The sequence below is a fragment of the Oncorhynchus gorbuscha genome, linkage group LG16 (assembly GCF_021184085.1).
Source record: "Oncorhynchus gorbuscha isolate QuinsamMale2020 ecotype Even-year linkage group LG16, OgorEven_v1.0, whole genome shotgun sequence".
NCBI classification, from domain to species: Eukaryota; Metazoa; Chordata; class Actinopteri; order Salmoniformes; family Salmonidae; genus Oncorhynchus; species Oncorhynchus gorbuscha.
The window spans coordinates 55245363-55259142 of NC_060188.1; the positions used below are offsets into that span (position 1 = coordinate 55245363).

The 13780-nt window shown below is 46.2% G+C and overlaps 1 protein-coding gene across 1 annotated transcript in view; it reads left to right on the forward strand.

Annotated features, from left to right (window-relative positions):
- The window catches only part of LOC123999772 (rho GTPase-activating protein 32-like), a 207677-nt gene that overhangs the window by 130645 nt on the left and 63252 nt on the right, over positions 1-13780 (forward strand). Inside the window, 1 exon segment of the mRNA XM_046305797.1 lies at positions 13495-13581. Within this exon segment, the coding sequence (XP_046161753.1) occupies positions 13495-13581 (87 nt within the window).

Here is a 13780-nt window from a genome sequence, read left to right on the forward strand (position 1 = left end):
TGGCCTCACCAGGGTTACTGTGGAACCAGTGTCCACCAGGGCGGAGCAGGGCACCCCCTCCACAGTGACAGGGACATGACAAAAGTCCCCAACACAGGTCCGGCCCACCACAACAACAGGCTCCATCCGCTTGCCCTCGTCTGCTTCTGGGGGAAGTGGAGCCTTGCTTCCCGTCTGTGCCGGTGGGCTCCTCCAGAAGATGATGGTGGTTGGGATAGAAAGCCAGGGGTCCGCACTACCCGGTCTATGCGGACCCCGAGCCGTTTCCCTGAGCTCTGGGGACATGGGGCAAACTCGGCGCAGATGGCCTGGCTGGCCAAAACCCCAGCAGACCCTGGGACCAGGGCGTGTGTTTCGTTCCGCCTGTAGCGACACAGCACGAATGAGTTTTGTCATTTCGGCCACCCAAGCAGGCTTTTCCGGCTCCGGACTGCTCTGCCCCCCAGCTCGCACAGAGGGTGTGTCTCCCTGCACCCCCACAAAAACCCAGGTGAAGCCCCAGCCCACACCAGCTCCCTCTCCAAAGCCATCTCCAAGGCTGTCTGCAATGACTCAGGATGAGCCAGCTGGGTCTGTATGCGCAGCTCCGTAGGAGAGAGCGCCTGTATGAACTGGTCCCGTGCTAACGGAGGGGGCATGTGAGCATATGCCCGCCGAGAGAGGCTCTCAATGTCATTAGCTAGCACCCGTAGAGGCTCTCCAGGCTGCCTGCGTCTATTACTCAGTTCGGAGCGCAGTAGCCCGGGCTGTACACACTGTCCATAGCGCCTCCTCAGTGCTCCCACTAAAGCCCCATAATCATGCCTGTCCTCAGGGCTAATCAATATCAAACAGGCCAGAGCTTCATCCGTGAGGCATAAAGCCAACTGCAGTGCCCTTTCTTCATCCGACCACCCCTAAAATGAGCTAACAGTTCAAACTGAGCATGAAAAGCTTCCCAATCCGCCTTACCGGAATACTTCGGGGTCTTAACAGATACGGACGCAGCCGGGAACTGGGCGCCGCCATGTTTGTTTACATCCTGAGCCCCAGATTCCTCATCACGCCGCGTCGACGTCACCACTTCGGTCCGCCCACCAGAATCCGCGAAATACATTCGACGTTCATGCCCGCTTCAGCCGCCATCGCTCTAACGTCCTCCCTCAAGCGGCCTCTGCGCTCCGACGCCCTGGCGATCTCCTCAGACAGAGCCCCCGACGTCCATTCACATGCAGCTCCTTGGCCATAATCGTCCCCTACCTCCACCTTCACTTTCGGATTCCCTCGAAGCATTTTCCATCCCCGTTCTCACCTACGGTAGCTAGCCACATAAGTCAGCTAGCTAGCTGGCTAACTTTTTACTTCTGACACCAATGTAATGACCCGACTAGATCATAAATGAACAATTGTCCAGACAGAGGCTTGAGTTTACGAATTGACGGTTTATTACACCAACTTTACACAGGCTACTGTTTGGGCCGTAGCACACGCCAAATAGATGACACAAGCCAATCGTGACCTTCTCTTGTGAAGCCCAGACGTAAGAGAGAGAGAACAAAAGCTGAACCTGGTCTTAACTTCCAATGCTCCACCCCCCTGCCCAACCCCCCTCCACGCCACTCCACCAACCACCAGGATGCCCGGCATCAGAACATTCCAGGCATTCCCGTGATTGGCAGATAGCAGGTTGATTGACAGGTTGGACCCCGCGAACACCGGGTACTGGTCAGTACAACACAACCACCTCCTAGCCTAACACATAACACACAGCTGTCTGTGCGGGTCGCTACAGTACGATAAAGTGTTTTTTAAATAATTCCATCCACGTTTCAGTAGATGGATTTTGGCAAGGCTACTTTGAATCAAGTTAAGACATGGCTCATTATTTTAAGCGAAGTAAAACATTCAGGTTTCCAAAAGTTACACTGCCTCAAGCTCACATTGCAAAGTGGTTGGTGACGCGCTGATAGTCAACGGTAGGCAGACTATAGCCCATGCAGCGGAATAGCGAATGCGCTTTACGCGTTGAGATTGAGAAATACAAAATATGTCATTTTTGATCATTGCCACAAGTTTTTAACACGCGATTGCATTTAGAATTGTTATCAATGACTGGTCTTACAAAAGCAGGGTTCACTCCAGTAGCCTACAGGCTTTTTGAGGAGCTGCTTTCACTCTGTCTGACTGGTGGTAGGCTGTTCCGCTCCTCCAACCATGCTCTGTATGCTGTGCGCATGTGATAAATAAAATGCATTACGACTAACGAAAATACACACACCAATTAAATATGACAAAACAATACAAATGACCTATTGTATGACCTAATGTATTTTCAGTGGCTAACCGGTTAAGTGTTAACAACCCAATTTTTGGCTGCTGCCCCCCCCCCCACCACTCACACAAAAATCACTCATGGCCTACTAACAATTTGTTCTGTGTTCACCCCCAAAATTACTAACTAGGCTTGGGCGGAATACTGGATACAGAGGTATTTGGAAATAGCCACAAGATGGTTTTTCATTTTTTTATTATACATTTCTAGATTTTTAGCTACTTTTTAAGTAAATACATACAAATTGTGCAAAAGTTAAGACAAAGAAGACCGTGTTCTTCATTTCACCTGTCACATAATTTTTCATTACGAAGCCTAGTAGTCCCCAGTCATAGGGTGTTTGTTTACAAGCATCCAACAACAAAACCAGAGTTTTGTGAGTAAATCGCTGTTGTGCCAATTAGTTACAAAATGGAATTAACAACTAAATGTTTTCAAACTAGATAGCACATTTTAGACAGTTAAATGCTTTGCAGTTGTGCATTTTGGTTTGCTAAATTAGTAGCTACTTAGCTACCTAGTTACGTGGTTAGGTTCTTAGAAAATCAAGCTTCGCTTGATAAAAGCATATAGAATCCCCTCCTGGATCAAGAGCCTTGCTGTATAATATTTTTGTGTGTACGGAAAACTGTGAGTAACATCTTTGAGTTACTTATATAACTTTATGAGCTGGGATTTGTCTTGCAAATAGTTTAGGTTAGAGACTATAAAATGTTTGCCATATGCTCGTTAGCATTCTAAGGCTCAGTGGAGGCTCAGTGGAGATAGCTAAGGCTCAGTGGAATAGCACCCTTTGTGTTCAGTTCCGGTATTACCGAATATCACAGTATGGCACACGGTCGGTATGACAATCTGTATACTGCCCAAGCTTATTTTGAACTTGTATTTTCCTCAGCTTGTGCCAAAATAACACATTTTTTAATGGCTTCAATCATGTGCTCTGATGATTTTTAAGATGGGATTTAGGTGGTTTTCATGTAGTAAACCTGAAATGTAACATTCTGACAGAGTCCGCCCCAACTACCAAGCTATTAGATATTTCTATAACATCGGCAGGCATACAGTGCATTTGGGAAGTATTCAGACCCCTGGACTTTTTCCATATTTTGTTACAACCAGTTTCTAAAATCGATTACATTGTTTTTTCTACACACAACACCCCATAATGACAAAGCGAAAACATTTTTTTGCTTTATAAATAAAAAAACATACCTTATTTACATAAGTATTCAGACCCTTTGCTATGAAACTCGAAATTGAGCTCAGGTACATCCTGTTTTCATTCATCCTTGAGATGTTTCGATAACTTGATTGTAGTCCACCAATGGTCAATTCAATTGATTGAACATGATTTGGAAAGGCACACACCTGTCTGTTTAAGGTCCCACAGTTGACAGTGCATGTCAGAGCAAAAAGCAAGTGGCCTCCATCATTCTTAATGGAAGAAGTTTGGAACCACAGACTCTTCCTAGAGCTTGCCACCCGGCCAGCCAAACTGAGCAATCAGGGGACAAGTGCCTTGGTCAGGGAGGTGACCAAGAACACGATGGTCACTCTGACAGATCTCCAGATCTCCTCTGTGGAGATGGGAGAAACTTCCAGAAGGACAACAATCTCTGCAGCACTCCACCAAATCAGGCTTTTATGTTGGAGTGGCCAGACGGAAGCCACTACTCAGTAAAAGGCACATGACAGCCCGCTTGGTGTTTGCCAAAAGGCACCAAAAGACTGACCACGAGAAACACGATTCTCTGGTCTGATGAAACCAAAACTGAACTCTTGGGCCTGAATGCCAAGCGTCACGTCTGGAGGAAACGCAGCACCATCCCTACGGTGGAGCGTGGTGGCAGCATCATGCTGTGCGGATGTTTTTCAGCGGCAGGGATTGGAAGACTAGTCAGGATTGAGGGATAGATGAATGAAACAAAGTACAGAGATCGTTGATGAAAACCTGCTCCAGAGCGCTCAGGACATCAGACTGGGGCAAAGGTTCACCTTCCAACAGGACAATGACCCTGAGCACACAGCCAAGGCAGCACAGGAGTGGCTTTGGGACACGTCTCTGAATGTCCTTGAGTGGTCCAGCCAGAGCCCGGACTTGAACCCGATCGAACATCTCTGGAGAGACCTGAAAATAGCTGTCCAGCGACACTCCCCATCCAACCTGACAGAACTTGAGATCTGCCGAAAAGAATGGGAGAAACTCCTCAAATACAGGTGTGCCAAGCTTGTAGCATCATACCTAAGAAGACTTGAGGCTATAATCACTGCCAAAGGTGCTTCAACAAAGTACTGAGTAAAGGGTCTGAATACTTATGGGGTATCGTGTGTAGATTGATGGGGAAAAAAGAATAATGCTGTAACGTAACAAAATGTGAAAAAAGTGAAGGGGTCTGAATATTTTCTGCATGCATTGTACAGCCAGATCTCCCCTGACAAAATCTGCAAATATGTAGCCTAGCACACAGTACACACAAGCACTTTCCCAGTCAAGTCTCAATGTGTTTTAGCAGTAAAGCAGACACGGGAGGAATTGCTCATTGGGGCAGATCCAGCGGGCCAGTGCACTTGGCTCGTCCTGATGTTATGACCATGTGGCGGTCTGCTCCCCTCTCCCTCCCCCTTCTCTCAGGCTACATCCCAAATGGCTCCCTATTCCCTACATAGTGCACCATTTTTTTTTTATCAGAGCCCTATGTGCCCTGGTCAAAGGTATTGCACTATGTAGGGAATAAGGTGTATTTTGGGACGCAGTCTATGACTTGACTGTCCTCACGGAAAACTGCTTCTAATGGCCATCAGATGGGATGGCACTCACAATGTCATCCCTGCTTCTGTTGCAACCATAGATCATTTATTTTAGTTTATCTTCATGCATGTTTATGGCTGCAACCATAGAAATATAATTTATAGAATGGACATATTCCCTCATACCTTGGCATTTTTGGCTGGTGTATTCTTTTTTTAGGAATTATTTTAGTTCTATAGCTACAACCCCTGGTAACCGTTGGGTCAAGGCGCAAATGAAGCCACTATAAATCCTTGTTTTACATGAGTACAAGACAAAAGCCTCAGCTGGGGTCAATGGAATTATGCTTCTTGGCCTCTATGTGCAACAATGTCACCATAATTTTATAGCAGTAGACTATTCTGTAAAATTACATTAATTGAAAGTAAAACTGAGCTGAAAATTGTTGCGAAATGTAAATAGACATTGATGCTCAAGTGTAGAGATTGCCTAATTCTAGAAAGGAAAGAAATACAGAGAGTGAGGCCACGTGCTGGAGAAAATAACTGCTCTCCTGCAAAGGAGACCCCAGTCCCACCTCCTTTACACACCCCTCCCCTCTGTTTCTTTTGGCTCCCTCCAGCCCTCTCGCTTTGTCCTGGGGACTGTACCAATGAAAGGAGGGGCGAGTGAGGGAAAGAGGAGAGAGCGAAAGCATGTGAGTGCAGTGCAGGAAAGAAAAGCACTTTTTCATCAGCTACTTCTTCTGCTCGTGAAATTGAGCGTAATTTATGCCCTGTTGAACCAGAGCTAACTAAGACATGAAGTAGGACAAAGAGGGGAAGAGTGAGAAAGTGGGAGAGAAAGGAGCCCAGAGAGCATCACAAGGTTGAGAGATGTGGAGAAAAAACGGAATGGATGAAAACCACACGGGTCCCGACGTGGAATCTTCCAAACCCAACAAACAAGTGCTCTACTGCTGCCGGTGCTACCGCTGCCGCCCTCTTCTCGCTCTCTCTGGGAGGAGTTGCACTCCACACACACAAACCGAGAGAGAGTGTGTGTGTGTGAGCTCGTAAGGAGACAGGGCTGACATCGGTGTCCTGCAGAGTGGACTTGTATCAGACGCGAGGGGAACAGAGGCTGGTGGGACGGGGGAACCTGCCACTTTGACACGCGCGCGGTGAGAGATGGATTCTGCAGGGTTCAGGGTGTGTGTTAAATAGGGGGGCTCTCTTTCTACGTTGAACCCCTGAGAGGCAGCGTGAGGGGAAGCCAAACGAAAGGCTGGACGGCGAAAGCAGTGGCAACAGGACTCTTTTGCTGTGAGTACTGAATGGGAGCACCGCTCTTTCTCTTTATCGCCTCTTGTTCTTCTTTTCAATTTCTATTTTTCTCTGTGTTTGGAGACTGGCACCTTGACTGTACTAGATAGCTAGAAGGCAGCAATAACTGTTCGCGCGCACATGTGTGTAATGTATATATATACACATACACACACATTCTCTCAAGGCCACCGTGAATGGAGTCTTCTGTCACTGTGGTGGATTTATGTCTATGTGCAAGACAGTATTTCACCGGCAGACAGTGCAATAGCAGAGGCATATGCACTGGCTGGGAGTTGGAATTACAAACTTTTTTCTTTTTTTTTTTTCGGAGCGGCACAAATGTGTGTGTACGTGTGGCTCAGCAGCAGGGATCCCAGCTGAACAATAGACTGGTGGCTCTGTCACTCCCGGTTCATTGAACTGTCATTGAGCGCCACCGGTAATGAATTCATTTGTGTGTGACTGTGTGTGTGACTGTGTGTGTACATGCATTTGTACATGTAGCCTTCCCTTTCCGTGTGTGCATAACATTGTGTTTGTGTGCGTACTATGTGCATGACAGCTTGAGTGTGTGCGTATCACCATCCAACACTCACCCTGTCTCTGTTCAGAAGCAGTCCAAACTCTTAAGGGGTCGATCTGCAGTTACTACATCCATTTTTGGACTTAAAAATGAATGATATGTACCCATTTGATTCTTAAATATAACTTATAAATGCCTCATGAGCTTAGTTCAACTGTCATACACCAAAATACAAGCTTGTTTTAGTAAATGTCAACAAACACTATAGCCTTAAAACATGGTTAAAACACTAATCATCATAGCTCTGTCTATGAATGTGAGTGGTTAAAGATGCCGTGCTACTGGATGGCTGCCGTTATGTAGTTTATTTTCTCAAAATGTATCTGCTATCATTTCTTACAACCGACAAAACATTTTGAACATCAGATCGGCACATACTTACCTCAATTATGGCTTCAACTTTGACTCGTCTGCCCTGGGCTCTTTCTGTAATTCCGGACCAATTTCCTGGCTACCCAAGAGGAAACAGCGATGTTAGACTCAAGAGAGGGTGGATCCTGGCGAGATTAAGGCGAAGGGACAACCGGCCACCTGTTGATGAGGATGATAATAAGATGGATGACTTCCGATCACGTATTTCCTACCAACGGGACTCTCGTAATAGACCACTGGTATTTTACCCACAAGCAAGCATACAAGGCCATCCCTCGTCCGCCATTCGTCAGATCATAACTCCGTACTCCTGCTTCCTGTTTTCAAGCAGAAGCTCAAACAGGAGTTACCCATATGACACAGGCTCTGACGCCCGCCGCATGTGGCAGGGGCTACAGTTCATTATGGATTACAAAGGAAGACCCAGCCGTGATCTGCCCAACGATGCCTCTGTACCAGACGAACACAATGCATTTTATGCACGCTTTGACAAAACAACGTTCTCAGAGCATGCGCAGAACAGCTGGCAGGTATATTCATTGTAATTTTTGACATCTCCTCATCCCAGTCTGTAACTGCCACATGTTTGAAGATGACCACCATCATTCCTGTTCATTAAAACTCTAAGGCTTCATGCCACAATGACTACCGCCCTGTAGCTCTCACATCTGTAATCATGAAGTGCTTTGAGAGGCTGGTTATGGCACACATCAACTCAATCATCCCAGACACCCTGGACCCACTCCAATTTGCATACAGCCCCAACAGAAAACACAATCTCAATTTGACTCCACACTGCCTTCACCCGCTATATACGAGGAACACCTTTGTCAGAATGCTGTTCATTGACTACAGCTCAGTGTTCAACACCATTGTCCCCTCTAAGCTTAAGACCCTGGGACTGAACACCTCCCTCTGCAACTGGATCCTGGACTTCCTGACTTGTCGACCCCAGATGGTGTGAGGGTAGGCAACATCAACTCCCATGCTGACCCTTAACACAGGGCCCCACGGGGTATATGCTTTGCCCCCCCCCCCCCCCCCGGAACAACAACCTCTTCCTCAAAGTCAGTAAGACCAAGGAGCTGATCGTGGACTACAGGAAATGGGGGGGTCGAGCACGCCCCAATCTACATTGACAGGGCTGCAGTGGAGCAGGTCGATAGCTTCAAGTTCCTCTGTGTCCAAGTGACTAAGAATTTAAAATGGTCCACACACGCACACCGTCATGAAGAAGGTGCGACAGTGCCTCTTCCCCCTCAGGAGGTTGAAAAGGTTCTACAGCTGTACCATTGTGAGCATATTGATTGGCTGTATCACTGCTCGATATGACAATAACACAGCCCTCGATCGGATGGCGCTACAGAGGGGGGGGTGTGAACAGTCTAGTACATCACTGGGGCTGAGGTCCCTGCCGTCCAGAACCTCTATCAGGCGGTGTGGAAGGAAGGCCAGAAAAATCGTTAGTCTCCAACCACTCGAACCATAGACTGTTTTCTTTGCTTCCGAACGGCATACGGGACCAATGCATCAAGTCAGACAGCAACAGGCTCCTGAACAGCTTCTATCCCTGTACCATAAAACTGCTAATTAGCTAACAAAATGGTTACATGGACTATCTGAGTTGACCTTTGCATTTTATTCTCATTGTTGCACTGTCTCTATGCACACTCAGTGCCCTACACACTATGTACACTGATACTCCAACACACACACAAACACTCCATTTGCTCACACAAATAATATGCACATGCATTTATACTGACTTTACACACTCACATACAATCATCATATATGCTGCTGCTGCTACTCTTATATATCCTGATGCCTAGTCACCTTATACCCCAAAACATATCTACCACCATCTTTCCAGTAATCCTGCACATTGTAACTATGGTACTGGAAATGACCCTGTATATAGTATGCTTACTTACTGTTGTGTTCTTATTTATATATATTGTGTGTTTTTGTTTTATGTTATTTTTGTATTACATTGTTATTGATTACTGGGTTGTTGGGGTTAGAGCTGCAAGAAAGGCATTTCACTGTACTTGTGCATGTGACTTTATAACTTGAAACTTTCTTCAGCTTTTTACCAAAACAGGTGCGGGGAGTACTTTATTGTTTCAACTGCTGATTTCCGCTTTAACACCCTACTGCCGTAATAGGGAAAGTATTTTTCGTTCGACACAAATGTTGGCCTCTTTGGGATTGCATGCGGCGTTTGTTTTCATTGCCCCTGCCCTGCGCTGAGAAAAGCCCTGCTGTTGGTATATAGGACTAGTTGTTCCCCTGCTCTGAGCGCAGGCTCTCTCTCGCGCTGTCTCGCTCTCTCGTGTCCCTTAACATTGTTTGTTCAGCACACTTTCTAAGCGCTTAAAGAACAAACTCCTTTCTCCTCAAAGTTCTCTGTCTAACTATTTGAGCAAACATAACACTGAAGATGAAATAGAGAAGAGGGTATGGGGAGTGGTAGCTAACAAAAGTGAAAACACAGAATAGAAGAGAGAGGGAGGAAGCGAAAAGTCGTCGCTTCAAACTGTAGGCAATGCCAAGCCATCTAGAGTTACAAGGGCATTTAAACCAAGCCTCCTATTTTGCGTTCCACACGTAGCCTTGCATACTTTTTGTAACACAGTAAACCCGCTGGCTCAAAAGATGGAGATGAGATGTTTTAAATAGCAGGTGAAAATGGCAGGATGCTACTTCTCTAGTTCAACAATTCCAAGCACTCGAAGACTTCGAGGCTAATGCCAAGAACACTACCAAGGACACCAATTAAGCTTTTCAAAATGAGGCCCTAGATGTGTTTGGAGCATGGTACTGTTGATTTCTGCCACTTGTCAAGGACAACTCCATCCATGCACTCTGAAATTGACCGTTTGACAGAGGCATGTCATTTTCCTATGATTAGAGGCCCTTGCTAGTGTGTCTAACTTAGAGGACTTTCATTTAAATGTCTGTCTGAACAAATTCTTATTTTAAAATGACGGCCAAACCCTCCCCGAACCCGGACGGACGATGCTGGGCCAATTGTGCGCCGCCCTATGGGACTCCCGATCACGGCCGGCTGTGAAACAGCCCGGGATCAAACCAGGGTCTGTAGTGACGCCTTAGACCGCTGCGCCACTCGGGAGTCCTGGGAGAAGTTCTTGTTTTAATATCCTTGTGGGGACTTGGGGATTTCTGGTACCCACGAGGATAGGTGCGGCAGGTAGCCTAGTGGTTAGAGTGTTGTAGTAGTATGGTGAGTACCTGAGCAAGACATTTAACCCTCATTTCTTCCAGGGGCGCTGTACTACTATGGTACGGTACTGCTATCACCGTACTACTACTATGGTATGGTACTGCTATCACCGTACTACTACTATGGTATGGTACTGCTATCACCGTACTACTACTATGGTATGGTACTGCTATCACCGTACTACTACTATGGTATGGTACTGCTATCACCGTACTACTAATATGGTATGGTACCGCTATCACCGTACTACTACTATGGTATGGTACCGCTATCACCGTACTACTACTATGGTATGGTACCGCTATTACCGTACTACTACTATGGTATGGTACCGCTATCACCGTACTACTACTATGGTATGGTACCGCTATCACCGTACTACTACTATGGTATGGTACCGCTATCACCGTACTACTACTATGGTATGGTACTGCTATCACCGTACTACTATGGCTGACCCTCTAAAACAACACATTTCACTGCACCTATGTGACAAAACATTATTTTTGTATATACAAGCATAAGCGCACACACATTCATGGACAAATTTAAACCAAGTAACAGCTCCAAATTTATACAAAGCACTGCTGTTTAGCCTATATATCAACTGTACAGTCTCTGCTGTGGATGGTGAAGGCAGCCTACTACTGATCAGTGTTCTGTTGTTGTGTTCCATGTTGGGTGTGATCCTGCCCCAGTCCCACTGCTCCTAGATCAGTGTATTGACAACCTTGATGCTATCCTGAGGGGAACACTATGAAGCACGCTAGATCTACTCAGGCATGTCTAAAGCTAGCCAGGTTCAGTTAGCATTCCTGAAGGATTAGTTCTGAAGGATTGGTTGCCATAGAAATGTACCTGGCAAAAGGTGAGCCAGTTTCGTGGTACCGGTTATTCCGAGTTAAACTCAGACTGACCAAAGTAAAACTGACTAACTCCTCAAACGACATTTGTAGTATAGGTTAAACGCTGAGCTGTCTTCTGCAGCTGCTGAGGGTCTACCACTCATAACAACGAGAGAATCGCAAGGGTTTAAGTTTGTTTTGCCACACAAACAAGACCCCACTTAACCCTGTTTGTGTCTTTGACTGTGTACACATGATCATTTGTCCCCCCCCCCCGCTGAGGTCAGTGCTTGGACGTGTTGCCCCAGTCAGCACGTCCAGCTCATTCCTTTTTGATATGTCAATCACAGGGATGGATGGGAAGCGGAGAGATACGCGGTGGGCCGTGTGGGGGAGGTGTGCGCTGGGGTTGTAGGGGTCTGGTGCCTGTGAGACACGCAGCAGACCCCTTCAGGCACAAAGGACAGCGAGGGCCATTCAGTTTTAATGTGTGTGTGTGTCCATAATGTGTGTGCAATGATGGGGGGTGAACACAGAGACTGTTGTACTGTGTGTCTGTGTCTGTGCATGAATGGAGCACACAAACCATACAATTCACTGCACAGTCTTGCAATCAATGGTGGATTGTAAAACATGGTCTCTGCAATAGTAACATTGTGTTAAAGTAAAGCAATTTACCTGGGATTGATTGGGAGATATAGGCTAGCAGCTTCAACTAGGACAAAAGCAAATTGCTTGTTGGTCACTAATTGGCATGCCTAGCTTAGTAATAGGTGTTGTCAGGTGTCACACATACCTCATGTTGAGAACGGGAGTCCATTGGAGTTTGTTTCCTACTTCTGGTTCAAAAGGGAAAACGGAGCTATAAATTATGCAACAAAAATGTCCTTCTCATTTTCATACAAGTCATAGGCTCAATCAAATGAATGACTCCCTGAAATGAGAAGAAATTCTATGTCCCCCAGCATTCGACAAAACCATCTTACAAAGGCCTACAATGTGAGTGTGTGGCACTACAGGCCTATAGCATCAAACTGTTGCGAATAACTGTTGAAGTCGGCTTCTGCATCTAAGCTTGTCAGGTCCAGTGCTCACAGACAGATCAGGGTCCTATTCATTAGGAACCAAACAGAAGCAAACAGTCCGAAATGGGGAGGGAGGCGAGGGACTACCTGAATTTGTCCATTGTTTATGTTTGTTTGCGCTTTCATTACAAAACGTTTTTCAATAGTACGATATGTATATCAGATATCAGTTCCTCCGTGGTCTACTGAGTAACATGGAAGAGACGCTCACCTGCTGTGTGGGACGCTCCAGTCCTCATTTATATTTCATAAGAACGTGGGCAGGCAAGCGGGGAGGGGGGCTCAGCTGGGGACAAATCAGTCTCATCATCCCATCATTATGATTGTCCCTCCTTCCTTCATGCTTTATTCTGTCAACTCCTCTTTCAATGTTCTCTTTGTTAGTTAGCTCATCTGGGAAGGGACTTGTAACGTTTACATGTGAGGTTCTCTCTCTCTTCCGCTTACGAAGTCATAGCAAAGGGATTAGGAATTGAGTGTTAAAGTGGTTTCTTCTGTCGGGGATGATACCCGAGCTGGGTTTGTGTGACGCAAAGACAAAGTGATTTGTTCATTGATGAGGGCTGGTGATTTTTCGGTTTTGTTTTCTACACAAAGCGTCTCAGAGTACGAGTGCTGTTCTAGGATCAGATCCCAACTGTCCGTATAATCATATTCACTATTATCTAAAAGGGATAACTGATCCTGGATCAGTACTCCTACACTGAGACGGTTTGTGAATACTTGCCTCGGGCTCAGTATAACTGTCAGGGGTTGTGAGGGATGATAATTATTTTGTTTTGGTTCTACTGAGAGACTCTCTTAGCTCTTGCTTGGAAGAAAGGGAGGGGGGGAGGTTAGACAAAGGTTAAAGGGTTGTTTCAACCAAATTATCTGTTGTCATCTGACCACATCCATGCCCTTATGCCATTTGATCCAAAACCCCAAACATGAAGCACTGTCTCTCATACTTTCTCTCTCCCTCTCTCTCCCCCCTTTCCCTCTCTGTATTCCAGCTTTCACTCGCGGATGAACAGAGCGAAGTGACACGGAATGGCTTTGAGTCCAAAGAGCTGCAGTACTTGGTCCAGATCTACTGCCAGGTATGACAGAGTAATCCCCCGGGTGCTGTGATATGCTGCAGTGTCATACTCACTCAATCAGTGCTCTCTCATATACATTTGCACACACACACACACACTTGCACGCAAACCCACACACTCTCACAGACGTACAGTCACATGGAAAATCGCTGTCTTTTGAATCTTGTCACACACCAAATGATGAACGCCCAATACTGTA